Genomic DNA, 27548 nt, shown 5'->3' on the forward strand with positions numbered 1-27548 from the left:
TGCAATTAAATGTGCAATATAAATAAATAAAAGTTAAAATGCATTTCTCACTCTATCAAGCTTGCCATGTGTACTTTTTAAATTTGATCAATCAATTGGTTATGTAATGTTTACTATCTTTACTCATTCCAAACCCTCCACACAGTTACTCTGCCCACCCCATAAAGTTACTCTGCCCACTCCATAAAGTTACTCTGCCCAGTCCAACCTTTCCACAGTTACTCCAGCCACTCTAACCACACAACAGTTACTCAAGCCACTCCACCCAGTTACTCCGCCCACTCCAGTTGTAGACTACTGGTGGAGGCAAGAACACTTCACACAATTTACCCAGAAATTGTAGCTTTTCTAGTTTTATCATATATTTCACTTTCTGTATTTTAATTTTATGTAAATAAATTTGTCAAGTTGTTTTACACTTAAGGTGTGTCAACATATTCTTCCAGAAGGTGGTATACCTATATATATTTTCTTTTAGAAATTGATTTCTACTGTAAAAAAAAAACATTTCTCGGACTCGGGTTTGGTTCCAAGGTCCAACTTCGAACCAAAACTGAGTTCGATAAAATGTTTTTCACAGTAGAAATTAATTTCTGAAATTACCCAAAGTCTTGCGAGACTTTGCAAAGTAATAACATAATATTATAGTAATATAATAGTAATATTAGAATACATTCTAATACAGTACAGTATTTTAACTAAGTTTTATGCAAATTGTATTATGATGTTTCATCCGAAGTCGATTCGCTCATCCCTAATCATGGCGGTCTAGTCTGAATGGAAAAGATGAGGAAAGAGAACATCTACATCAGAGGAGACATCACTGGAAGTAAGAGGTATGTGTATTATCTTGTATGTTTTGTAGCGCTGTGTACAATGTTTTCCAAGTATGTCTTTAACAGCATGGCTGGAAGGAAGGGGTTAGGTTGTGAATTTGGCAAGGAGGGGGCACCATTTCAACTTTTGCCTCAGGCAGCAGAAAGGCTAGGTGCACCCCGATTACAACATTTCAAGAGGTGAATAAATAATACAGATATATAATATATATATATATATATAATGTACAACGATAAGTAGCAGTTTTTAATACAGCACAGTGATTTATTTTAGACTCCTAAAAATAAAAGTTACGTATTAAAACACTCCTTTTTTTGTGGCTAAGGCAAGTAGGATATTATTTGCCTAGGTAGCAGTGATACAGTAAATGTATAATTATACTACCTGTCCTTAGACCAGGGTCAGGTGGATCCAAAGTATCTGTTTTCCCCCAATGTTTTTTTTTTTTAAATTAGACAAGCCCCTTTCACATGAATGAGTTCCATGCATTGGACTCATTCATGTCAGTGTTATAGAATACATTCCAGACCTCTAAGGGTTACATAGCATCATAAATCAATACAATATTATGCGACCCCCGCCAGTGCTGAGAGGTCAGGACGGGTGCTCTCGCTGACACATGCTGCGAGTCCAATGTGTGGAACTTGCTTATGTGAAAGAGCCTTTATAGGGTATCCTCTTTGAGTACATTATCAGAGGCAGTCTATGGATGTGCCACAGGGACAGGATACTTACAGGATCAACCCTACTAGGCAGTATGTCTGGTTTAATATAGCTAATCCTGCTAACAGGTGATCTTTAAATAATATACAGACATTTTAAAAACCTTGAGCAGTGGTAGACTATTACATTATTGTGTCCTCCAAAAAATGTGAACAGTTGGAAAACGGGTCAAACGAGCCCGAAGTTTAATCGCTTGGACTCCACTTGCTAAGTTAATGGATCTGCAGAGGGATATGTTTGAATACCATTTACAGGTATTAAAAAATAGCTCAGCGTAGAGCGAAAATGTGATGTGAAAAGCCCCTAAGAATTATTCATCACAGTCGACCTCTTATTTGAGTAATCAAAGCTTTCCTTGATGAAGCCCTTTTTGTGTGCATTCTCTTGATAGGATGCTATATAGGTTTGTAATCAAAGTCAGACATAATTTGTATTCTCCTAAGTGTATTATGAATAAGGTGCTGTCAGGAACCTCAGTGTCTCAGATCAGAATGGCATGTAAAATCATATACGTGTCAATAAGAGAGATGGTTTGTGACAAGTGGGACAATGACATAATTTATGTATGTCACAGGAACTAAAATATATACACCACTAAAAAGTATTTTAATTAAATACTATATGACAGAAAATCAAAGAGGCTACCAATTTTAACAGTAAGAAAAAAAATGAAAAGGAAAAAATCTCAGAAATGTGAGCAGACTGTGTAATCACAATTCATTAGTCATCCTATGACACACTGGACAATGCCGTGAATTATGATTGTGATGTAGACAATTTCAGCCCCAGGTTCCAAATCGACTTAAATTTATGTGAACATCTGTGGAGTCAGATGTGAGCCTGTATAAGAATTGGACTTCATTAAAACCCTATTTTAGGTTTCTTTCACATTTGCATTACCGATTCTCTGTTGGAACAGCCTGCCGGAACTCTCTGGCTCTGGCATAGCCACATGTTACCACAATGTCCACCGGCCCCATTGACTATATTGGGATCTGGTGGAGATCCAGCTGTTACCCAGCAAATATGCCGGGATTCGGTAAGACAAAAGCCTTTCTGATATGGTGGTAAAACTTTGCCTGAGGCTAGAGGTTCAGTAGCAAAACAGTGCCTGATTCTTGGTGGTACAGTGCTAAAATAGTTGATATCTGGTGGTACAGCGGCAAAAGGGGGACTGATGTCTGGTAGTCCAGCAGAAAGAAAGCATCTGATTTCTGGTGGTGTAGTGGTAAAAATGGACTGATTTCTAGTGGTTCGGTGGCAAAAGAGTCACTGATATCTGGTGATACAGTGAGAAAAGAATGACTGATGTCTTTGAGTAGAGTGGTAAAAGAGTAGGTGATTGATTTCTGGTGGTGCATTGGTAAGTGATCCACTGTCACGGGGTAATATGGATAACAGGTTTACCAGATAGACAGCATAGGATAACATTCCAGGCCTAGAAGCTCGTGAAGGAGAGATGGTTACCTCCTAGCAATCCCTGAGTCTCTCCCTGACTCCTGACAGTATGTGCAAGCCCTGATGGTGGACGAACACATACACTCGTACCTAGACCCTTCTAATACTGTAGCAAACCCTAGATTAGGGAACGGGGAATGAGACTGCCGGTACCTTCCACAGTGAAGAGGCCAGCGTCTCCCTGAGACCCAGACTGACACAAACAACACAGAGCAAAAGCGGATCTTAGCTTGGGAAGAGTGAGGAACAAGGGATCCACAAACAACCAGCAGGAACTTCAGAAGGAAATATCAACCACATGGTGAGAAGTCAGAGGCAGACTAAAATAGAGCCTTTAATTAGCAAACAAGCCGAACCTGTGGAGAGGTGGGATCCCACCCACAACAACAAACTGAAAGGAAACACCTAGAACCAGATAGACTCACGTGCAGCAAGTCTATCTGATCTCTCAGATCTCTTACAGGGCCGGCAGTGACATCCACGTTGTCATGCCCTGCTCTGACTATGTGCGGAGGTCGGCCAGAATAGCAGCATGTGTTTAGTTTTGTTTTGGAGTCGTGCTGGACCCGCCTCCCATCAGGTGCACTGGGTGGGGTCATTGGTTTAAATATCACTCTAGTCCAGTGTTCTGAGCGGGTTATAGAAATCAGTCTGGCATTGGAAGCAAGGAAGGAAGGTTGTCTGTTCCAGCTCAGAAAAGATAAGTGTGGTTTCAGTTTTTGTTGATTGCTGTCTAGGTTGTGTTTGTGTCATCTTTCCCATCCAGGTTCTGTGCGAGCAGGCTGCTCCTTTTCCCCTTTTCACCATCTCAGGGAATCTAGGGTGTTTTAGCCCAGGCACGAGGACACATCATTCCTACCTTCAAGGTCTAAATGTGGGCTGAGCAGTGCAGGGAAAGAGGTCAGGGTTTAGCTAGGAGGTGACCCTTCCCCTGCTTCTCGCCTAGAGCCTGGTTGTTGGTTTATCTGTGTGTCTGAGTTCCCCGTCCGTTGTGACACACGTATTGTTAAACAGTTACCTATGAATGGAAATAGTGGCAAACCAGTGTCTGATTCTTGTGATAAAGTGCTAAAAGAGTGACTGATACGTTGCGACAAAAAGGAAAACACTGATTTGTGGTGGTACAGTGGTAAAAGAGGGACGGATTTCTGGTGATACAGGGGACTAGACAGAATCTGATTTTAGTAGTAAAATGGTAAAAAAGTAACTGCTGTCTGGTGGCACAGCAGTAAGAGAGTGACTGATGTCTGGTGGTACAGCAGTAAGAGTGACTGATGTCGGGTGGTACAGCAGTATGAGAGTGACTGATGTCGGGTGGTACAGCAGTAAGAGAGTGACTGATGTCGGGTGGTACAGCAGTAAGAGTGACTGATGTCTGGTGGTACAGTGCTAAGAGAGTGACTGATGTCTGGTGGTACAGTGATAACAGAGTGACTGATGTCTGGTGGTACAGTGATAAGAGTGACTGATGTCTGGTGGTACAGTGATGAGAATGATTGATGTCTGGTGGAACAGTGATAAGAGAATGATTGATGTCTGGTGGTACAGTGTTAAGAGAGTGACTGATGTCTGGTGGTACAGTGATAAGAGAGTGACTGATGTCTGGTAGTACAGTGATAAGAGAGTGACTGATGTCTGGTAGTACAGTGATAAGAGAGTGACTGATGTCTGGTAGTACAGTGATAAGAGGGTGACTGATGTCTGGTGGTACAGTGAAAAGAGTGACTGATGTCTGGTGGTACAGTGGTAAAAGAGACTTATGGAACAATGATGAAGGAATGATTCATGTCTCTGAGAATAAGTACCAATATCTGATTCTTGGTGGTATAAGAGCAAGCCAGCATCTGATCTCTTGACAATGTCAAAATTATGGGATTGATTAAAAAATACTGGGCACTCTTGATATATTGGGACCATACAATTTATTAATAACTAAAAAACACTTGTAAGTAACAATAGATAAAAAACTTAATTATCAAATAAAAGGTTTGATTAAAAAGTTAATAGCCTAAAAGTCAAAATGCATACATTATCCTAAACCTCAAATAAAATCCACCTCAGTCCAGATTAGTAATATGTCTATTACCTGAAACCTATAGTGTAATAGGTTATTTGGTTTTGAATAGGAATTCAGGTGGGGGAGGAAGAAGAGAGCAGGGGGTGCGATCAGGCGTTCAGTGAAAGGAAAGGAAGAGTTAAATCAATGCAGACAATAATAGTATATATAGAAGGTATTTAGTAGTGCCAAACAGAATCCCTGATGTAGCAGCTCCGGTCAGTGCAGGGGGCGTGGCCAGCACTGTGATGTCTCCTGTAGTGATGGCCAGTTTGCAGTGTTCGCCGACGAACACATGCGATCTGCCATCTTTATTCCCAAGTCCGGCGATACAGAGTTAAGTCCTTACCTGTGCCTGCGCCGCGAGCCGCTCTGAAACACATGCGGTCACCGGGAGCAGGCAGTTCCAAGAACAGCCCGATGAAGGCTGTTCTCGGAACTGCCTGCTCCTGGTGACCGCATGTGTTTGAGAGCGGCTCGCGGCGCAGGCACAGGTAAGGACTTACCTCTGTATCGCCGGACTTGGGAATAAAGATGGCAGATCGCATGTGTTCGTCGGCGAACACTGCAAACTGGCCATCACTACAGGAGACATCACAGTGCTGACCACGCCGCCTGCACTGACCGGAGCTGCTACTATCTGCCCTGTGTCTCCCTCCTGCTGGATTCTTCAGGAAAGATTAACCCCTTCTACCATAAGAAGCACAGACTCAGGGCTGAGGCTTACACATACAGCATGCTGCTGCGTATCCCAGTAGTCAGACATGTCACTCAGAGCAGCACTTGTATTCACCCCCTTTGCAGGGAAGGGGGGGGGGGGGGGCAGAGATTGATTACCTGCAAATAACAACAAAGGGCCAAGAAGAGAACTAGGGAAATGAGGAAATAAAAAAAATTTCCCCTAAAACTTGCTTAGCTTATGTACAGGTGAAACTCGAAAAATTAGAATATCGTGTAGGTGAAACTAACATATGAGGTAGACTCATTACATGCAAAGCGAGATATTTCAAGCCTTTATTTGTTATAATTTCGATGATTATGTCCTACAACTTATGAAACCCCAAAGTCACAATTTTGAGGTACCCTTTGCTCAGGGGGTATGGATTAATTAGCTGACTAGAGTGTGACACTTTGAGCCTAGAATATTAAATCTTTTCACAAAATTCAAATTTTAAGCTGCATTAATGCAATTCCTTTACATTTGCATTACTGAAATAAATGGACTTTTGCACAATATTAAAATTTTTTGAGTTTCACCTGTATATATTGCTGACCATCAGATTTACAGGGCTATTTTTCTTTTTACATAACTCGGACAACCCCTTTAAGGATTTTTGGGCATTTTTATATCTTAAATGCACTTATGTGAATTAATTAATAGTAATTTGGTCTTTAAATTTGGTTAAAAACCCATAATATAAAAAATTGAAGACAATTTAGCATTTTGTGGCAAATCCTGACGTCTAGGAGTTTTTACATTTTTTTTATTTGTTTTCAGCACACCAAAATACATGGAAATTAGATGAAAATAATCAAACAGCTTTTTAGTCGCAGACCTGTGAATTGATCCTATATGGAGAACTAGAAGGAGTGCACAACTTCTTTTTTCTGATTGTATCCATTATTTTTGGTTTTTAGTTTTATTATGGGCAACATGTGCAGAAAGAACAAGCATATTTTCTGTTCTTTTTCTTATTTTCAAACTTTTTTTTACATTTTAATTTCACAAAAACCTGCACAGCATACAGTTCTGTAAAGTGCAAAAAAGTTTTTTCCCCATTTGTTTCAGCTGTTTTAACATATAATATGTATAGTATGAGCAGAGCAGAGGAACCAACTCGGAAATAGAAAGAGAGTATATCAATCAAGTTATATGTATTGTAGCCTAATCCAGTAGAGCGATATGAAACACCTCAGCTCCAAGTTTTGTACTTAAAATAAGAATTGCAACTGAGCTCATTTTATCTTTCACTCAATCCCTATTTTTTTTATACTACTGAAAACCCAAGGAGAGCTCCTCGCTATTGTCTGAGAAGAACTGTGCTTCTTTTTATAAAACAACTAAAAGCTGAACTCGTATTCGGTCTCTGACTACATAGTCTATTTCATTTCTGGAATTTCCATAGCTTAGGGGAGGCGCTGGCTCTCCTTAAAAAGTTTTTCTGAGACTTTTTAACTGATAACCTATCCTCTGGTTAGGTCATCAGTATGTGATCGGTGGGGGTCCGACACCTGGGACCCCCAACGATCAGCAGCTTACCAAGCATAGCGCCATACATTGTACAGAGGCTGTGCTTGGTATCGCAGCTCAGTCCCATTCACTTGAATGTGATGTCACCAGGGAAAACTGTGAGAAGACTGTGCCACTTACTGTCACGGTTGAAGTTGCAGATAGCTAGAACTTATAAATAAACGACCGACTGGCTTGATCCCAAACTAAGGAGCATATAGGTGAGCCCTTTAAAAGAGCTCTCCCTGACTGCTATGCACATGCAAGAGATAATTGCATGCCCACGTACCTAAGACTGTGTGACACCTGAAAACCCTATAATAGTGAGGGGACACGACCACCGGCTCCCTGCACTTAATACGGACGGAGTCAGGGTCACCTAGAATCAAGCCAGCAAAGAAACACAATAAAAGGAAAAGACTTATCTGAGCAAACAGCAGAAGCAGCCTCCAGCAGTGAACACTTCATCCAGGAAGTAGTATAAACCGCAAAGTGAGGCAGTATGGGAAGGAATATAAAGGAAGACGATTAGTCTAAATAAGTAACACCTGGCAGAAGGAAAGGAGATGACAAAGTGAAACCAAAACAAAGAACGTCATACAAGAGGTAGAGAAGAACGTCTGCCAGACCTTCTCACAGAACTGGCGGTGACAGTATCCCTGCCTCTACGGGTGGACTCCGGACACTCAGAGCCCACCTTCTCAGGATGAGACCTATGGAAAGCCCTGATGAGACGAGTGGCCTTAATGTCCGCCATTGGGACCCACATCCTCTCCTCAGGACCATAATCCTCCCAATGAACGAGGTACTGAAGAGAACTGCGGATAATGCGAGAATCCACAATCCTAGAGACCTGAAATTCAAGATTACCATCAACAACAATCGGAGGAGGAGGCAAAGAGGAGGGTACAGTGGGTTGGACATAAGGTTTTAATAGGGACCTGTGAAAAACATTATGGATCTTCCAAGTCTGAGGAAGATCAAGACGTAAGGCAACGGGATTGATGACGAACAAGATCTTGTAAGGCCCAATAAACTTAGGACCCAACTTCCAGGAGGGAACCTTCAGTTTGATATTCTTTGTAGACAACCACACCAGATCACCCACATTCAGGTCCGGACGAGGCACACGTCTCTTATCCGCCACACGCTTATATCTCTCACTCATCCTCTTCAAATTACCCTGAATCTTTTGCCAAATAAATGACAAAGACGAAAAAAATCTCTCCTCATCAGGTAAACCAGAAGACCCCTCTCCAGAGAATGTCCCAAACTGCGGATGAAACCCATATGCACCAAAAAATTGTGACTTTTTTAGAGGACTCCTGGCAACAGTTATTTAAAGCAAACTCAGCAAGGGACAAAAAAGAATACCAATCCTCCTGATTCTCCGCCACAAAACAGCGCAGATATGTCCCAGATTCTGATTGACGCGTTCGGTCTGACCATTCGACCGCGGTTGAAAAGCAGAAGAGAACGACAACCGAACCCGCAAGCGAGAACAGAAGGCCTTCCAGAATCTGGAAACAAATTGCGTGCCCCTATCAGAAACGATGTCTGAAGGAATGCCATGCAATTTAACAATGTTATCAATAAACGCTTGCGCCAGCGTCTTAGCATTGGGTAACCTAGGAAATGGAATGAAATGCGCCATTTTGCTAAAACGGTCCACTACCACCAGAATTACAGTCTTCCCCGAGGAACGAGGCAGGTCCGTAATGAAGTCCATGGACAGATGCGTCCAATGATGGGAAGGAATGGGTAACGGAAGGAGAGAACCCGATGCCCGTGAATGAGGGACCTTAGCACGAGCGCAGGTCTCGCTGGCTGCCACAAAACCCTCAACCGTCTTACGAAGAGCCGGCCACCAGAATCTCCGAGCAATGAGATCCACTGTGGCTCTACTCCCCGGGTGCCCAGCAAGGACAGTATTGTGGTGCTCCTTAAAAACGTGGTGCTGTCGTAAAGCAAGAGGCACAAACAACCTCCCAGGAGGACAAAGATCAGGAGCCTCTGCCTGGGCTGCCTGAACCTCTGCCTCCAAATCAGGATAAAGAGCAGAGACGACCACCCCTTCAGCCAAAATGGGACCCGGGTCTTCAAAGTTCACCCCTCCCGGAAAACAACGTGACAGGGCATTCGCCTTCACATTTTTAACTCCAGGGCGGAACGTAACAACAAAACCTAGAAAAGAACAAAGACCATCTGGCCTGTCTCGGGTTCAGACGCTTGGCCGATTCCAAGTAGGCCAGATTCTTATGGTCGGTAAACACGGTAATAGGGTGTCTGGCTCCCTCTAACCAATGGCGCCATTCCTCAAAAGCTAATTTGATGGCCAACAACTCCCTATCTCCCACATCGTAATTTCTCTCTGCAGAGGAGAGTTTCCTTGAGAAAAAAGCACACGGTCGCCATTTGGCAGGAGAGGGACCCTGAGATAAGACCGCACCCACACCCACCTTAGAAGCATCCACCTCAACAATAAAAAGGTAGAGAGACATCAGGTTGTACCAAAATGAGAGCGGAAGCAAAACTCTCTTTAATACTAGAAAAGGGTTTAAGCGCATCTACCGACCAAGAGGAAAAATCCACCCCCTTTTTAGTCATATCAGTGAGTGGCTTAACAACAGAAGAATAATTCAAAATGAACTTTCTGTAATAATTGGCAAAACCCAAAAACCGCATCAGCGCCTTCTGATTCTCAGGAAGCTCCCAATCAAGCACAGCGCGGACATTCTCAGGGTCCATCCGAAAACCAGAAGCGGAGAGAAGAAAACCAAGAAATTGAATCTCCGGAACCGCAAACACACATTTTTCCAGTTTAGCGTACAATTTATTCTCCCGCAGAATCAGCAAGACCTGACATAGGTGGTCCTGATGAGTCTTGAAATCAGGAGAAAAAATCTAAATGTCATCAAGATACACCAGTACAAATTTCCAAATTAAATGATAAAATATGCTGTTCACAAAATGTTGGAAGACGGCCGGATCATTCATCAAACCAAAGGGCATAACCAAGGCCATCTTCTATTTGTCCCCTTCCTTGACCCTGATTAGGTTTAGGTTGTATGCCCCTCTTAAATCCAACTGAGAAAAAACTTTAGCCCCAACAATCTGGTTAAACAGGTCCGGGATCAGAGGAAGCGGATATGGGTCACGAATCGTGATACGGTTCAGCTCCCTGAAATCCAGATCTTAAAGAAGCATCTTTTTTCTTAAAAAAACAGCGGCAACAGGTGACTTCGAGGGTCGGATGTGTCCCTTTCTCAGGCTCTCAGAGATATAAGTACGCATAGCGACCCTTTCAGGTTGTAAGAGATTGTATAATCGTGATTTTGGCAGCTTGGCGCCTGGGATGAGATTAATAGGGCAGTCGTAACTCCCAGTGAGGGGGCAACTCCTGGACACCACTCTCGGAAAACACATCAGAAAATTCAGAGAGAAAAGATGGCACAGTCTTGGTAGAAACCTCTGAAAGAGACGCCGTGAGGCAATTCTCTCTGCAAAACTCACTCCAACCATTTATTTGTCTTGCTTGCCAATCAATGGTGGGGTTATGTTTAGTGAGCCAGGATAGCCCCAACACTAGAGGAGTAGATAATCCGCTTAAGACGAAACATGACATATCCTCAACATGAGCGTCACCCACAGTCAAACAGATATTGTGAACTATGCCCTTTAACGATCTTTGAGAAAGTGGAGCGGAATCGATAGCAAAAACAGGTATATCCTTTTCCAAAGTGCACACCTGGAAACCATGCGTTGTTGCAAATTGATTATCAATGAGATTGACAGCTGCTCCACTATCTACAAAAATCTCACAAACAATGTTCTTGCTGTCTAGCGCCACCCTGGCAGGTAGGAGAAAACGGGAACTACAAGCAAACGGCAAACCTTAAATTTCCACATCAACCTTGCCAATAGTAGCAAATGGAAAGTTTTTAGAGGGTTTTTTTTTGTTTGTTTTTTATTACCCTCAGAAAACTCCATGAATCTCCTAGAGGGGCAAACATTAGCCAAATGATTTATACCCCCACAACAGAAACAAACCCTCCTCTGAGAGCTGAATCCTCTACTATCAGAGGCAAGCAAACCGAGCTGCATATAGGTGAGCCCTTTAAAACCCTAAGAGCTCTCCCTGACTGCTATGCACACGCAAGGGTCTCAATGGTAGACGATTGCATGCACACGTACCTAAGACTATGTGACACCTGAAAACCCTATAATAGTGAGGGGACACGACCACCGGCTCCCTGCACTTAATACGGACGGAGTCAGAGTCACCTAGAATCAAGCCAGCAAGGAAACACAATAAAGGAAAAGACTTATCTGATCAAACAGCAGCAGCAGCCTCCAGCAGTGAACACTTCATCCAGGAAGTAGTATAAACCGCAAAGTGAGGCAGTATGGGAGGGAATATAAAGGAAGACGATTAGTCTAAATAAGTGACACCTGGCAGAAGGAAAGGAGATGACAAAGAGTGAAACCAAAACAAAGAACGTCATACAAGAGGTAGAGAAGAACGTCTGCCAGACCTTCTCACAGAACTGGCGGTGACACTTACAGGAGCACTGGTGCCATCTCAAACAGCTGATCGGCAGGGGTTCTGGGTGTCGGACCCCTGATATTCAGATACTGATGACCTATCCAGAATAAAATCCCTTTAAGAAGACCAGCTGTGTATGTAGACCTATTGGCAGTACTGTGAAGCAGCTGTCTGCGGATGCTTCTCTTTCTGGAGGAGATCGTTCTTTACGTGCAATTTCCATAAAAGTGTGCTTTTAGTGATTTAACAAATTTGACAGAATATGCCTATCAATTGCAATCTCAATTGCAATGTCTGGAGTCTATGTGTCTGTGAAAACCACGGATGCTATCCATGTTGCATCTGTATTCCATGGATCATTAGGAAGAGATGCTTTGAAAAAAAAATTTTCAGCTGTGCAGTGTCAGTGAAACACGGATGTCACACGGACAGCAATAAACGGACACACAGACCCAACACGGATCCTTCACGGATGCATCACTGACCACCTTCTCACAGATCTGAGCACGGACGTGTGAATAAGGCTTTAGACAGCTACATTTAGAACTGGGCACATTTAGAACCACCGCCAGCTTCGGGGTTTATTAAGACTGGCGTCTAAAACGCCGGTCTTAATAAATGTGCCCCCATATACTGAGTGAGTGACTGTAGTCTACAAAATCCATATGTTTATTAAGGAATATTGTGCAAAAAACCTAACTCCTTGTTCCCGAATAAAGATATGGATTTTACAGTCCTGGTGCATCCTTTTAAAAACCTGCTGGGCTTTGAGGTGCCAAAATGTCCCCATGCATGGGATATATACAGTTCACTTTTATTAGGTTGCGGTTTACTTTTATTCTATTCTGTTTTACATTATTGATTTGTCAACTGATTTTAATATCTTTTCACTGTTCTTGTATAACGTGTGGGAGTCATGTTTGCGGCATTGTACATGATCAATATGATATAGAGAAAATAAAATATGGTGACGACTCAAGGTGAGCACGAATTCCAAGTGGAGGATTTTGCCTTTGTCATTAGCATTATATCACCACATTACTGCATATTGAGGCGATGCTGAATAAGCTACTTGAGGCAATCCAGCAGGACATTCAGATTCTGCATTGGAAGCGGTATTCACTAACTCTGCACCACAACTGTCCCCAGGTTTTGAGTGGAATTGAAGCTTAGGCCTCTTCACTTCAATGGAGCTGGGCTACAATACCAGACACAAACCATGGACAGATATGGTGCTTCTTTCAGGATCCTTAACAATCCTTTTAAAGGGGTTGTCTCACTTCAGCAAGTGGCATTTATCATGTAGAGAAAGTTATTACAAGGCACTTACTAATGTATTGTGATTGTCCATATTGCCTCCTTTGCTGACTGGATTCATTTTGCCATCACATTATACACTGCTCGTTTCCATGGTTACAGACCACCCTGCAATCCATCAGTGGTGGACGTGCTTGCACACTATAGGAAAAAGCGTCAGCCTCTCTGGTGGCTGGGACTGTGGGAGCGCACATAGGCTGGTGCTTTTTCCTATAGTGCGCAAGCACGACCACCACTGCTGGATTGCAGAGTGGTCATAACCATGGAAACAAGCAGTGTATAATGTGATGGAAAAATGAATCCAGGAGGCAATATGGACAATAACAATACATTAGGAAGTGCCTTGTATTAACATTCTCTACTTGATAAATGCCATTTGCTGAAGTGAGACAACCCCTTTAATGCTGACAATAAGTTTACCTCATAGCGATGTCGATGACGTTCTTCCACAAAATCCATATTTTTATACAGCTTTTCTAGAAAGAAAAAAAAAACATAAATTCAATTCAAAACTGGTCTTAGATGTATTTGTGGACATTTCTTCATAAAATTTTATCTTTTGGCATGTCATACAAACAAAAGTATGGCCAGCATCAGCTGAATCCACCAATTACTAGAACCAAGAAGCCCAGAGAGGATGATGGGAGACAAAGGAGCATAACCATGGGGGTCACTGACATTCCTACGATATATCGGGATTTTATGCACAATGCGGCATATTTCCATTATGTCTCTGTTTTCCCAACTCTGCTGTGTTCCAGACCCTTATCTCTCTACCTACAGTACAGACCAAAAGTTTGGACACACCTTCTCATTCAAAGAGTTTTCTTTATTTTCATGACTATGAAAATTGTAGATTCACACTGAAGGCATCAAAACTATGAATTAACACATGTGGAATTATATACATAACAGACAAGTGTGAAACAACTGAAAATATGTCATATTCTAGGTTCTTCAAAGTAGCCACCTTTAGCTTTGATTACTGCTTTGCACACTCTTGGCATTCTCTTGATGAGCTTCAAGAGGTAGTCCCCTGAATTGGTTTTCACTTCACAGGCGTGCCCTGTCAGGTTTAATAAGTGGGATTTCTTGCCTTATAAATGGGGTTGGGACCATCAGTTGCGTTGAGGAGAAGTCAGGTGGATAGACAGCTGAAAGTCCTACTGAATAGACTGTTAGAATTTGTATTATGGCAAGAAAAAAGCAGCTAAGTAAAAAAATCGAGTGGCCATCATTACTTTAAGAAATGAAGGTCAGTCAGTCAGCCGAAAAATTGGGAAGACTTTGAAAGTAAGGGCTATTTGACCATGAAGGAGAGTGATGAGGTGCTGCACCAGATGACCTGGCCTCCACAATCACCGGACCTGAACCCAATCGAGATGGTTTGGGGTGAGCTGGACCACAGAGTGAAGGCAAAAGGGCCAACAAGTGCTAAGCATCTCTGTCACGGCCATGGCTATGACCGTGACTCCTGAACCGCATGCGGTTGTCAGCGGTTTTCATTGGTGTTCAATCACAGGTGAGGGCTGTGGTATTGGCCTCACCTGTGGTTGCCGCTGGCAACAGTATGTATGTGGCAGCGTAGCAGGCTGAGCTGTGCCATGCAGCTCGCTACCCTGCGCATGCGGTTTTGTGTGTGATGTGTGGATGTGTGCACTGTGTTTTATGTTATTGTGTGCACGTTCCCTTTAAGTGGTGTTTTCCCTTCCCTGGTGTTGGAAGGGTTAATCCCCTTCCTAGTGTGTGTGATCACTGGGTGTGTCCGACTGTGGGGTGTGGCTTCTTGGCCTATAAAGCCTCACTGCTTTTGCAGGTCTGCAGGTTGCTTCAGCCATGCTTAGCTGAGAGCAGCCTCATGTATTTATTACCTGCCAGTAAGAGCCACCCCTGTGGTCATAAACCATAATGTCATAACCATAATGTCGCTTTAAGTTATTTCTAGTTATGTGTGATGTCCGTGTGATGTTTTATATGTGATTTTGTGCAGCTATGGATCTGGGTCCCTGTGTGGGGATGCGTTTGTGATCTGCACCCTGCTAACACAGGGATCCAGTCAGCAAGGCTGTGGCAGGTAGGTGGAACTCTTTGTTCACCTGCCATATCCATAGAGCTGTTTATGTCTCCCCTTTTCCTGCAGCTTGGCCGTTGAGACTCCTGCTCCTCCGTGTCTAGGAGGAGTGGGCTTGTCTTACTCAGCTCCTAGGTGAGGGTCATCTTGAGGGCTAGCAGGGACTTTTAGGTTCCGGAGCATGGGCCCTCCTACCATCAAGGTTGGCTCATGTAGCTAGGAGCCAGGGTCAGGTTAGGGATGCGTTTAGGAGGTGACCTGCTCCCTAATCCTGTCTTCATGGCCAAGCAGCCGTAACATCACCGGGCTTCACACGGCTGAGGATTTCCCCCATCCTCAGCCGTGACAGTATGACCACAGGGGTGGCTCTTACTGGCAGGTAATAAATACATGAGGCTGCTCTCAGCTAAGCATGGCTGAAGCAACCTGAAGGCCTGCAAAAGCAGTGAGGCTTTATAGGCCAAGAAGCCACACCCCACAGTCGGACACACCCAGTGATCACACACACTAGGAAGGGGATTAACCCTTCCAACACCAGGGAAGGGAAAACACCACTTAAAGGGAACGTGCACACAATAACATAAAACACAGTGCACACATCCACACATCACACACAAAACCGCATGCGCAGGGTAGCGAGCTGCATGGCACAGCTCAGCCTGCTACGCTGCCACATACATACTGTTGCCAGCGGCAACCACAGGTGAGGCCAATACCACAGCCCTCACCTGTGATTGAACACCAATGAAAACCGCTGACAACCGCATGCGGTTCAGGAGTCACGGTCATAGCCATGGCCGTGACAATCTCTGGGAACTCCTTCAAGACTGTTGGAAGACCATTTCAGGGGACTACCTCTTAAAGCTCATCAAGAGAATGCCAAGAGTGTGCAAAGCAGTAATCAAAGCAAAAGGTGGCTACTTTGAAGAACCTAGAATATGACATATTTTCAGTTGTTTCACACTTGTTTGTTATGTATATAATTCCACGTGTTAATTCATAGTTTTGATGCCTTCATAGTCATGAAAATAAAGAAAACTCTTTGAATGAGAAGGTGTGTCCAAACTTTTGGTCTGTACTGTATGTGTCAGGCCATTCCTCCCATCTTTTCAAAACACTTGACCACCAATGTCCATCAGGCAGCGCAGTGAGCGCACAAAACTGGTGTCATGCTGTCAGCACTGAGAAGGGAGTGCCTGCTGTAGCCAAAAACAATCATGTGGCCACATCCACGACACCTCAGCATGGCCTTCAGTTCAGACCAATTTTCCAGGAGCGTTATACAGGTGCACTTATGGTGGCACCTTCCGAACTGACCAGGGGTCTAATGGCCTGAACTAACAGTACTGTAATGTGCACACGCTACTCAATATATTTATACATATATATGCATATACATATTTATTTTTTATACATTAGGAGAAAATTCGGCTAAACTCAACAGAGGCTTGATCCTCACTGACAACACATGCATACATGTATGTGTATGAAGGGGTTGGGAGAAGGTTTCTGAGAAGTCAAATCCAAGGTGGATGACAAGGTGTTTAGCACGTTCTCACATCCAGAAGATACATGACCGCACTGCTCAATACAGACAGTATAATTAATCATACCTAACCCAAAGCTCATACAGGATTCCACGAGGCAGAGATATATTGTTACAGTGTAACAGCTTTTTGTGTGTGTGTGTATATATATATACAGGGGCGTAGCGATAGGGGGTGCAGAGGTAGCAGTCGCTACCTGGCCCAGGAGCCTAAGGGGGCCCAAAGACCCTTGTGCCACATAAGAAGACACCGGTATTATAGAAAGTCCATGCTGGTATAGTTACACCTCTGGCTCAATTTGCCATCTGTTTGAGCCATTTCCATTAGAGATGGAAAAAAAGTCCTGCATGCAAAAATGTTCTGTTTTGTTGAGGTAAAAATGACACAAGGAAGTGCTGCCATATTGGTTGCCACTTATAAAACCAACTAATGGTAAAACTGGCACTTTGTTGTTGATTGAACATGCCAATAGAAGGACAGTTTTCCATCAATTCAGGTAATATCACTGGAGAACCTGAAAGATAATTACTACATGTGGGGCTCAAGGTACAAAAAATGTTACTTCTGACCGTTACATTTCTATAAGAACAACTAATAAGCTAGTAGTGGTAAAAAAAAACAGAAGTGGAATGGAATACAATGGACAATTTTGACATCTAGCTGATCGACTGGATATAGGTGACATCACTATGAGGGCACTGTGATGTCACTAGCCCTAGACATGGCATTTAAAGCCCCCACTTAGCTTGATGGAACTGAACCTAATGCTTACAACAGATACACTGAAGCAGTTATGCATGTGTACGGTATATTGTACATACTTAGGGTGGAGCTACTTGCTGTAAAAACAGTCTTCCGCTTCCCTAGTCGCATTGTTCCACCCATGTCTCCTGGGTTGTGTTCAGGCATGTCAATCACCTGGAAAAATAAAATACTTACATTACATAAATGTCTAAAAACCCAAAAATGTATTCATTTGTTAAACATTCTATAAAGGTTATACTTAAATGTGTACCTAAGGATAAGTCATTAACAAGTAAGCCCTGGAAAACTCCTTTTAAAGGGATTATTCCATGAATAACGTAAAAAATGAAAATCAGAATTCATATAGTGCCTGAAAATCTCTTTCTAACAAAGCTAGGACCAACCCTGTACCTTCATTGCCCCAAATACTCTGCTAGATTCATTTCAATCTGCAAGGGGGTGTGGGACCACCTCGGTGAGGTGGACAGAGTAAGGAGGAAAAGAACAAACAGCAGGTGGCACCTTAACTCAGAGTATATACTAAATGTTTAATTACATGCAATGCATTCAGAGACAGGTGCTATTTTTTCATGGGACAACCCCTTTAAGTTTAATGAGAAGAATTACAGAATTACATGGAAAGGAGGGAAGAAGAGAATGACTTGCATTTTATCCACTAATCCTGATTAATGCAAATTTTAACTACATTTGCATCTTTATAATTTTTTGCGGCTTTTCAATGAGGCACAATGGTGACAGGTAGTGATGGCCGAACATCGGCCGGGACGGTTAGCGATCTCACGAAAGCTATCAAATGTTCGCAAACCGCAAGTTCGGGGTGGGCCTCATTCACTTTAATGGCAGGCGAAACTGAAAAACCTTCAGCTCATATTTGCAGCCACCAAATACTTAGTAGTCCCACAACATGAACAGTGACAAATACTAGAGGAAGATCAATGACAAAAAATTCCAACAAAAAATTCCAACATTCCAACAAAAAATATGTATCTTAATCAGGGGACATTTTTATGCGTCTTAAAGGGAAATTCTCTGAAATGTGCCCTGTTGGAGACTAGAAATTTTTTATTTTAGGCCACAGGAGTACGGGCCTTAAAAATTAGGCATTCACCTGACATAAAAAAAATGTGATTATGTATTATAGTTATATATAACTATTTTACTGTAGCCCACTTTTTTTTTCACTTTTTTTTGGGGGGGGGGGGGCAACTGGTATATCACACCAGTACAAATTATTTATACCAATGTCGTTTGTCACTATCTGTAGCTGCGGTAACGCAGCTAAACCGCAAACAAATGCTGCACTACCCATATGCACTATATAGAAAGTATGTTATTAGTATATAACACCCCTGCTTCAATCATTTTTTTTGGGGGGGGCGACTGGTATATCACACTAGTAGAAATTATTTGTTCCAATAACGCTTGTCCCTCTATATAGCTGCGGTATCGCAGCAGAACCGCACACAACTGCTGCACAATACAAATGCACTATAATATACTTTCTATGTTAGAAAGTATATTATAATTATATCACACCCCTCTGTATATCACACCTATCGGTAGCACACCTATACCAGTCCTTAAAAGGACTTCTGTGGCCCTACTAGCTAGCGTTTGATGTCCTTAAAGGGTTTCTATCACTTCGTTTCACCTATTTAGCTTTCAGACACTAGCGATCCGCTAGCGTCTGCTTTATCTAACCATCCTAATATAAGAGCTTATTGTCCTGCCGTTTAGCTAAAAAAATAACTTATATAGATATGCAAATGAGCCTCTAGGTGCTATGGGGGCGTGATTAGCACCTAGAGGCTCCGTCTACCTTAACAAACTGCCGCCGCCCAGCGCGTCCCTCCAGCCCGCCCATCTCCTCCGGAATGCGATGCTCCTCGTATTCGGCGCATGCGCAGTGAATGTCTGATCGCTTCCCTGCTCAGACATCTCCACTGCGCCTGCGCCGATGACGTCATAGTGCTCCGAGGAACAGGCGCAGTGGAGATGTCTGAGCAGGGAAGCGATCAGACATTCACTGCGCATGCGCAGAACAGAGACGCGCACGGAGAGGATCGCTTCAGCTGGAGATGGGCGGGCTGGAGGGACGCGCTGGGCGGCGGCAGTTTGTTAAGGTAGACGGAGCCTCTAGGTGCTAATGACGCCCCCATAGCACCTAGAGGCTCATTTGCATATCTATATAAGTTATTTTTTAGCTAAACGGCAGGACAATAAGCTCTTATATTAGGATGGTTAGATAAAGCAGACACTAGCGGATCGCTAGTGTCTGAAAGCTAAATAGGTGAAACGAAGTGATAGAAACCCTTTAACAGTCTGTCCCTGCTCCACACAGCAACCTCTCCCTACACTGGCAAAACACTGAATGTAAAATTTATAAGGTAGGGGGTATGTCCATGTGCTGAAACGTCTCAATTGGCTGTGCTGTACCACCTGATGGATGTGTCATGGGTCAAAGTTCTTCACAATGTAAAAGAATATGGCACCGGCGGACATCTCCACATGTTCGCCCGTTTGGCAAACGAGCAAAGTTCGCCGCGAAACGCAAGGCCATCTCTAGTTACAGGTAAATGTATCTACCGCTCATGTAAACACATATATAGTATAATGCTGTAGACTTTGTCTCTGTGTTGAGTAGAAATAACTACACAGTCAAGGAGAAGGCCTTTAGACACATTCACCAGGTATGTGCTTGACAACGATGTCTTGCGACTATGCTGCCATGTCCCACTCATATCACATCTACAGTGCCAGGAGGAATAAATGTATCCCCGGCCCCAACCATACAAATGTCAAGGCTTCACATCATAAATACTATACGCAGAGTTGGGGAGCAGTGCTAGTTTTATGGATCTCCTGCTAATTGAATTGCCCACAATGCTTTTCTCCTGTGACTGGGGGAGGACTGACACCTGATGGGATTTATAATATACGTGCCTGTACAGCAGTCAGAAGGCTTCTAGTTCCCCGTGAGATCAGATAGATATAAACACCATCTGCTTCTGCTATGGAAACAATTCACTATTTATTTGTTGACTTTGTGAATAAATTACAGCGTATGATTTATTCCGTGTGTTACAGGGAACCCCTTTAGGACCGGCCTATTTAGTGCCTTTAGGACAAAGCACTTTTTTGCCTATTCCAGCAAGCCACAACTTTCATTTTTACTTTTCAATCGACGCAGTTGTATATGGGCTAGTTGTTTTGCGGGATAAGGCTACTTTCACACTAGCGTTTCTATTTTCCAGTATTGAGATCCGTCATGGGGTCAATGGGGACAAAGCGTAACTGAACAGAATGCTCCAAAATGCATTCCGTTCCGTTTGGTTGCGTTCTCATTTCCGGCATGGGATGCGGAGCAAGACGGGTCCGTCATGACACACAATGCAAGTCAATGGTTTTCTCTGACACAATAGAAAACTGATCCATCCCCCATTGACTTTCAATGGAGTTCATGACGGATCCGTCATGGCTATGTTAAAGATAATACAAACGGATCCAGCTGGTTGTGTTATCAGTAACGGAAGCTTTTTGCTGAACCATGACAGATCCAGCAAAAACGCTAGTGTGAAAGGAGCCTTAGTTGTATTTTTCAGTTACGCCTTTTTGGGGCATTTATACTTAAAGTTTGGGTCACTGAGTTTTCACTTTTGATCATAGAGACACATCAAAAGATTGCACGCCATGGCGTGCAGAGACACCCACCGATCCCTAGAATAAGGAGAGAGAAGCGCTTGCATATTGCGTTCTCTCTCTTCGCCGCAGGACAGGAAGCTATATGGACATAAAAGAAGGTCTATGGGCCCATCTCAATTCCATCCCCTTCAGTGAGGAAAAGCTTTTCTCTCTTCTTGCTCTAGGGATCGGTGGGGGTCTCAGCACTCTAACCCCCCTCCCAAATGAAAATTTTGAAATGTCTCTGACATATCAAAAATTTGCTGAAAACTCAGTGACCTATTAAAATGATTAACTGGGGAAAGGTAAAAAGCAGCGATTGTAATGTGTTTTTTGTTTAAATTTAGCACCATTCACTGTGCAGCATCAATAACATGTTATCTTTAATTCTTTTCACCATTACAGTTACTGAGATTTTTGTAGGGTTTTACGTCTTTCCCACAATAAAGTACATGTATTTGAAAAAAATCACTTGTTCCTGTATCACTATATTCTGCGAGCCATCATTTTTTAAATTTTACATTGCCAGAGTTAGGAGAGGGTTTGTTTCCAGACAAACTGTAGTTTTCATCAGTATCATTTTGGTTTACATTCGATTTTTTTTATCACTTTTTATTACAAATTTTGGGAGGCAGCATGAACAAAAAAACAACAGTTCTAAATTTTTTTCACAGTGTTTTCCATGTGGTATAAGGGCTCATGCACACGACCGTATGTATTTTGCGGTTCGCAAAAAATGGATCCGCAAAAAATACCAATGACATCCGTGTGCATTCCGTATTTTGTGGAATGGAACAGCTGGCCCTTCATAGAACAGTATTATCCTTGTCCGTAATACAAAAATTGGACATGTTCTATTTTTTTGCGGAACGGAAATACGGACATACGGAAACTGAATGCCCACAGAGTAAGGCCTCTTTCACACAACCGTTTTTTTTTTGCGTTTTGCGGGCCATTTTTTGCGTTCTGTATACGGTCCATATACGGAACCATTCATTTCAATGGTTCCGCAAAAAAAACGGAATGTGCTCCGTATGCATTCCGTTTCCGTATTTCCGTTCCGTTGAAAGATAGAACATGTCCTATATTTGGCCGCAAATCACGTTCCGTGGCTCCATTAAAGTCAATGGGTCCGCAAAAAAAACGGAATGCATACGGAAATGCATCCGTATGTCTTCCGTATCCGTTCCGTTTTTTGCGGAACCATCTATTGAAAATGTTATGCCCAGCCCAATTTTTTCTATGAAATTACTGTATACTGTATATGCCATACGGAAAAACGGAACGGAAAAAGAAACACAACGGAAACAAAAAACGGAAAAACGGACCGCAAAACACTGAAAAAGCCATACTGTCGTGTGAAAGAGGCCTAACTTCTGTTTTTCTTGCGGACCTATTAAAGTGAATGGTTCCGCATACGGTCCGCAAAAAAAAAGGAACGGATACGGAAAGAAAATACATTCGAGTGCATGAGCCCTAACTGACATGTTTACCTTTCTCTGTAGGTCAGTGTAATTACTCTAATTACACTGCAAAAATTTTTACAACTTTTTATTCCATTTTTTAGGAGACAGGGTGAAAAAAAAACAGCAGTTTGGGCATTTTCTCCCCACCAGATCGCTTAAATAATGTGATGTAACTTTTATTTTTACACTTGGGCCTCATGCACACGAACGTATATTCTTTCCGTGTCTGTTCTGTTTTTTTTGCGTATACAAAATCATTCATTTCAATGGGCCCGCAAAAAAAAAGGAAGTTACTCCGTGTGCATTCCGTTTCCGTATGTCCGTATTTCTGTTCTGTTCAAAAAAATAGAACGTGTCCTATTATTGTCCGCATTACGGACAAGGATAGTACTGTTCTATCAGGGGCCAGCTGTTACGTTCTGCAAAATACGCAATGCACACGGACGTCATCAGTATTTTTTGCAGATCCGTTTTTTGTGGAGCGCAAAATACATACGGTCGTGTGCATGAGGCCTTAAGGACATTTTTTAAGTCATTATTCTACAATTTTAGTCACACAAGGGAAAATGAATATGCAATCCTCCTATTGAAAAATGTAGGAAGTAAATCGCACTGCTGCATGGTTGATATTGGCGAGCCCTTGAGTTGTGAAAGACTCATAATTAAGTGCTTTATTGGGGAAACACATTTCTGGGGCAGATCACTCTCCATCAGGTACAGTTGTATCCTAGTCTTGATAACGTTGTGCCTATCACCTTCACAGTACTACCAGGTGAACACCCAACCATTTTGGTTTACCTTTGTTCTTTTTAACAATTTTTTTTTGTGCATATTGCTGTATTCTACTGAAAGGTAGACTATTAGACCCTGCCAACAATACATAAATTGTATCGATGTATTTTATAAAGTACTGGAAGGGTTTATATCTCGTCCAGATTGCTCAGATGGGTGAGATAAAAGGAATCCAGAAGGCTGTATAATTTCAGCAAAGTACAGTTTGTCGGAACTGGGTTATTCAGACTTTATTTATGGGCTGACTTTTTTTTATTTTTTTTATGGTAGGTAGGATTGGTAGAAGGACCTACCATTCCACCCCACTCCAGTACAGCTAGCCTGACGTGTTCTCAGGTGTAGTAATTGGGATTGTTACTGGGGAATAAATAGAGTCCTCAGACTGTCAGTCTGTGTCAGAGCCTTGAAGCTAGTAGACATGTCTCCTGTAAAAAGTCTGATCTGCATGGAATTTGTACCTAGATGAGGTAGAAAGCTCTGTGTAGTTAGTGTCCAGATGGGCCAGGACTTTAATTTAATGTTTATCTGTTATTCTGGTGCCGTGCCTTCATCCCAAGTGATTGCACAACTTGGTTGTCCTGTATTCTGCTTGATGCTAAATAAACTGAAGTGGACTTTTAAAACTGCTGAGTCATCTGAAGTCTGTCACCGCTGGTCCTGTTCACACATGCAGATCCCTAAAATAAATATTTGGTACCCAAAGGATGGGATTGTATTTGACCAGGTCAGCAAAGAGAATTGAGTCTCTGAGTGTTTCTTTTGACACACTGGGCCTTGACTGTATAAAGGCGTGTTAGTACGGGAAGATAGACATCTGTTTATTCCAACTGAACATCCCAATCCCCTATTGTCGGGGTAATTAATGGACAAAGAACTATTTATTAATCATGGTACTTCCCCTACCTCACTGTCATCAGTAAGATACAACCTTTTGATTGCATTTTATTTTGTTTTTGGGAGGAATGGTGAACAAAAACCAGCAATTTTGACATTATGATATGGGCTGTTAGAGACGCGGCGGTACTAATTTAGCATTTTTTTTATGGTTGTTTCAGCCCCATAGGCACAAAAAAAAGAAACACTGCACATGACTGAAAGAAGCTCCATTTTCCAAAACTGCATTAACCACAGTATATACAGTGGCATTGAAAAGTTTGCAACTGTGAACAGTTAAGCAAGAGGAAGATGACATGATCTCCAAAAGGCATAAAGTTAAAATGAAACACATTTTACAACATTGTAAGCAAGATCAGTGTATTATTTTGGTTTTGTACATTTTAGAGTGAAAAAAGGAAAGGAGTACCTTGCAAAAGTATGAGAACCTAAGTAGATACCAGACTCCTCTAACCTTGTCTCAAAAACAGCAGTCATGCGTATCAACTCGCCTTCATCTTCTTAAAATAAGGATCTCATCTTCTGAGCGTCCTGGACGTGTCTCATTTGATATGCTAGGACTCAAAAGCGATGAGATATGAATTACGAAGAAGGTCTGGGGTCTGTAGTTTCTCAGTTGGTCTGGTGAAGATATCTTTTTGATATTTTCATACCTGTTCCTTAGATGGCCAGTGGGCCGGCTGCATGGGTAATAAAGCTCGGCCAGAGGGGCTGAGTCAGAGGTGGGAGGGGAAATCCCCCTCAGGCCTGCCCCTGCAGGAAAGGCATAAACATACAGTCCCTGGATATTTGGGTGTCACAAAGTGGGAGATCTAATCGAATTAGTTTGTGCACCATTATTCTGCCCAAATCTCCTGGGAGGAAAGGACTTTTACCACACAACTGCTAAGTATCAGAACTTTCTATGTTTTCTCCTTTTTATTTTACAATTGTTTGCCATTTATGTATGTCTCTTGTTAATCAATTTTTGTAACCAAATACTGTCTATTTTTAATACATTAAACCTAAAAGTTTGATGGTTTGTCTTGTAACCTTAAAGGGTTTCTACCACCAGAAATACTGTTATGTAGCTGACTGACATTGGCGATGCGCTAATGTCAGCACTTCATAACAGTATGTTTCTAACATTTCTCCCTGCAGCCGTTTTTGTTAAAAAAGCACTTTTATTGTATGCTAATGAGCCTCTAGGTGCTATGTGGGCGTAAAATCAGCACCTAGAGGCTCCGTCCACTCACCCATTATCCCGCCCAGGTCCAGTGTTCTGCCCGCCCAGCTCCTCTTGATTTATGCCACTGTTCCCTGCATCGTTGGCGAAATCCCGCGCCTGCGCCGTTCACTTCTGTCTTCGGCGCAGGCGCAGTGAGTGAAGGCCACTCTCCTGATGCCGGCTTCCTCACTGTGACGTAGTCGGCGCAGGCGCAGTGAGGAATCCGGGACCCGGATCGCATCATTCACTCACTGCGCCTGCGCCGAAAACAGAAGTGATTTCGCCAACGATGCAGGGAACAGTGGCATCAATCAAGAGGAGCTGGGCGGGCAGAACACTGGACCAGGACGGCATAATGGGTGAGTGGACGGAGCCTCTAGGTGCTGATTTTATGCCCACATAGCACCTAGAGGCTCATTAGCATATAATAAAAGTGCTTTTTTAACAAAAACGGGTGCAGGGACTAATGTTAGAAACATACTGTTATGTAGTGCTGACATTAGCGCATCGCCAATGTCAGTCAGCTACATAACAGTATTTCTGGTGGTAGAAACCCTTTAAGAACCTGTTAGCTCCATGAAGAGTGTGTGTGCAGTCTGAGGCTGTAGGTTGTTTTCCGTGAGGCTTACTACCGTGTGCGTGTGTCTGCTTGCGAGTGGAACACTCAGGGGTTTCCCGTCAACCTTATAACGGACGGGTGGTGGCAGTGAAAGTTTTGTGGGTGTGCTTGCAGGCTTCAGGTGGCGATTTATGCTCGAGTTACGGCTCGTTGCAGCGTGTGAGGACGTGAGGTGAATCGGCCTGAAGGGCTTGGGCAACCCTTGTCACGTGACGCGGTGGGCTGGGCTGGTCCCCGGTACGTGACAGTCTGGAAGACCAAGAAAAATGCTTGTTCATAGGATTAATGGCAGAACACCTGGTAGACTGCAAAACACCTTCTGGATGACTTAGCAGACTCGGAAGTGGTACATTGTTCTACTGTTCAGCGACACCTGCACAAATATGGCCTTCATCGAATAGTCATCAAAAGAAAACCTCTCCTGTGTCCTCACTACAAAAACAGCATCAGAAGTTTGCAAAAAAACATCTAAACAAGCCTGATGCATTTTGGAAACAAGTCCTGTGGACCGCTGAGGTTAAAACTCTTTGGCCACAATGAGCAAAGGTATGTTGGTAGACAAAAGGGCACAAAATGTCATGAAAGGAGAATCTCTCCAACTATAAAGTATGGGGTGGGTCAATCATGCTTTGGGGTTGTGTTGCAGTAAATGGCACAGGGAACATTTCACAGGTAAAAGGAAGAATGGATTCAATGAAATTCCAGCAAATTCTGTAAGTAAATATAACATCAAGTGTAAAAAAAAAAAGCTGAAGTTAAAAAGAGCATGGCTTCTACAAATAGATAATGATCCTAAACACACATTATAATCGACAATAATCTACCTCAAAGAGTGCAAGCAGAAGGTTTTACCATGACTCTCATAGTCCCCTGATCTGAACATAATTGAAAATCTGTGGATAGACCTCAAGAGAGCAGTGCATGCAAGATAGCCCAGGAATGTTACAGAACTGGAATACTTTTGCAAAGAAGACTGGATGAAAATCCCTCAAACAAGAAATGACTTTTGGCTAACTACAAAAAGCGTTTACAAGCTGTGATGCTTGCCAAAGGGGGTGCAACTAGGTACTAACCATGCAGGGTGCCCAGAGTATTGCTTTCTGTTATTTTGAAAATGTAAAAGATGAAAAAAAAAAAAAAACTTTTTGCTTAAAGTGCAAAGAGAATGTGTCATCTTTGTACTTTGTAGAGATAATTTCATCTTCAACTTGCTTAACTGTTCACATTAACAGTAATTGTGACCCAGGGGTGCCCAAACTTTTGCATGCCATACTGTGGACAGGTTCACACGCAATGTCCTCTGCTGAGCAGCACAGCCCCTTTATTTAGTACAGCCTCT

General features: G+C 42.7%; 1 protein-coding gene across 4 annotated transcripts in view; it reads right to left on the reverse strand.

Annotated features, from left to right (window-relative positions):
• The window catches only part of CTPS2 (CTP synthase 2), a 305004-nt gene that overhangs the window by 81333 nt on the left and 196123 nt on the right, over positions 1 to 27548 (reverse strand). For all 4 annotated transcript variants that reach the window (XR_005777445.1, XM_040423329.1, XM_040423328.1 and 1 more), the window contains exons 15-16: positions 17607 to 17703; positions 13588 to 13643 (exon numbers count right to left, since the gene is read on the reverse strand). Coding sequence is in view for 3 of the 4 variants with exons in the window: in XM_040423329.1 (XP_040279263.1) it covers positions 13588 to 13643; positions 17607 to 17703 (153 nt within the window). In the remaining variant the exon portion in view is untranslated. The remainder of the gene's footprint in view (positions 1 to 13587; positions 13644 to 17606; positions 17704 to 27548) is intronic.

Source organism: Bufo bufo, chromosome 3 (genome assembly GCF_905171765.1).
Source record: "Bufo bufo chromosome 3, aBufBuf1.1, whole genome shotgun sequence".
Taxonomy (NCBI): Eukaryota; Metazoa; Chordata; class Amphibia; order Anura; family Bufonidae; genus Bufo; species Bufo bufo.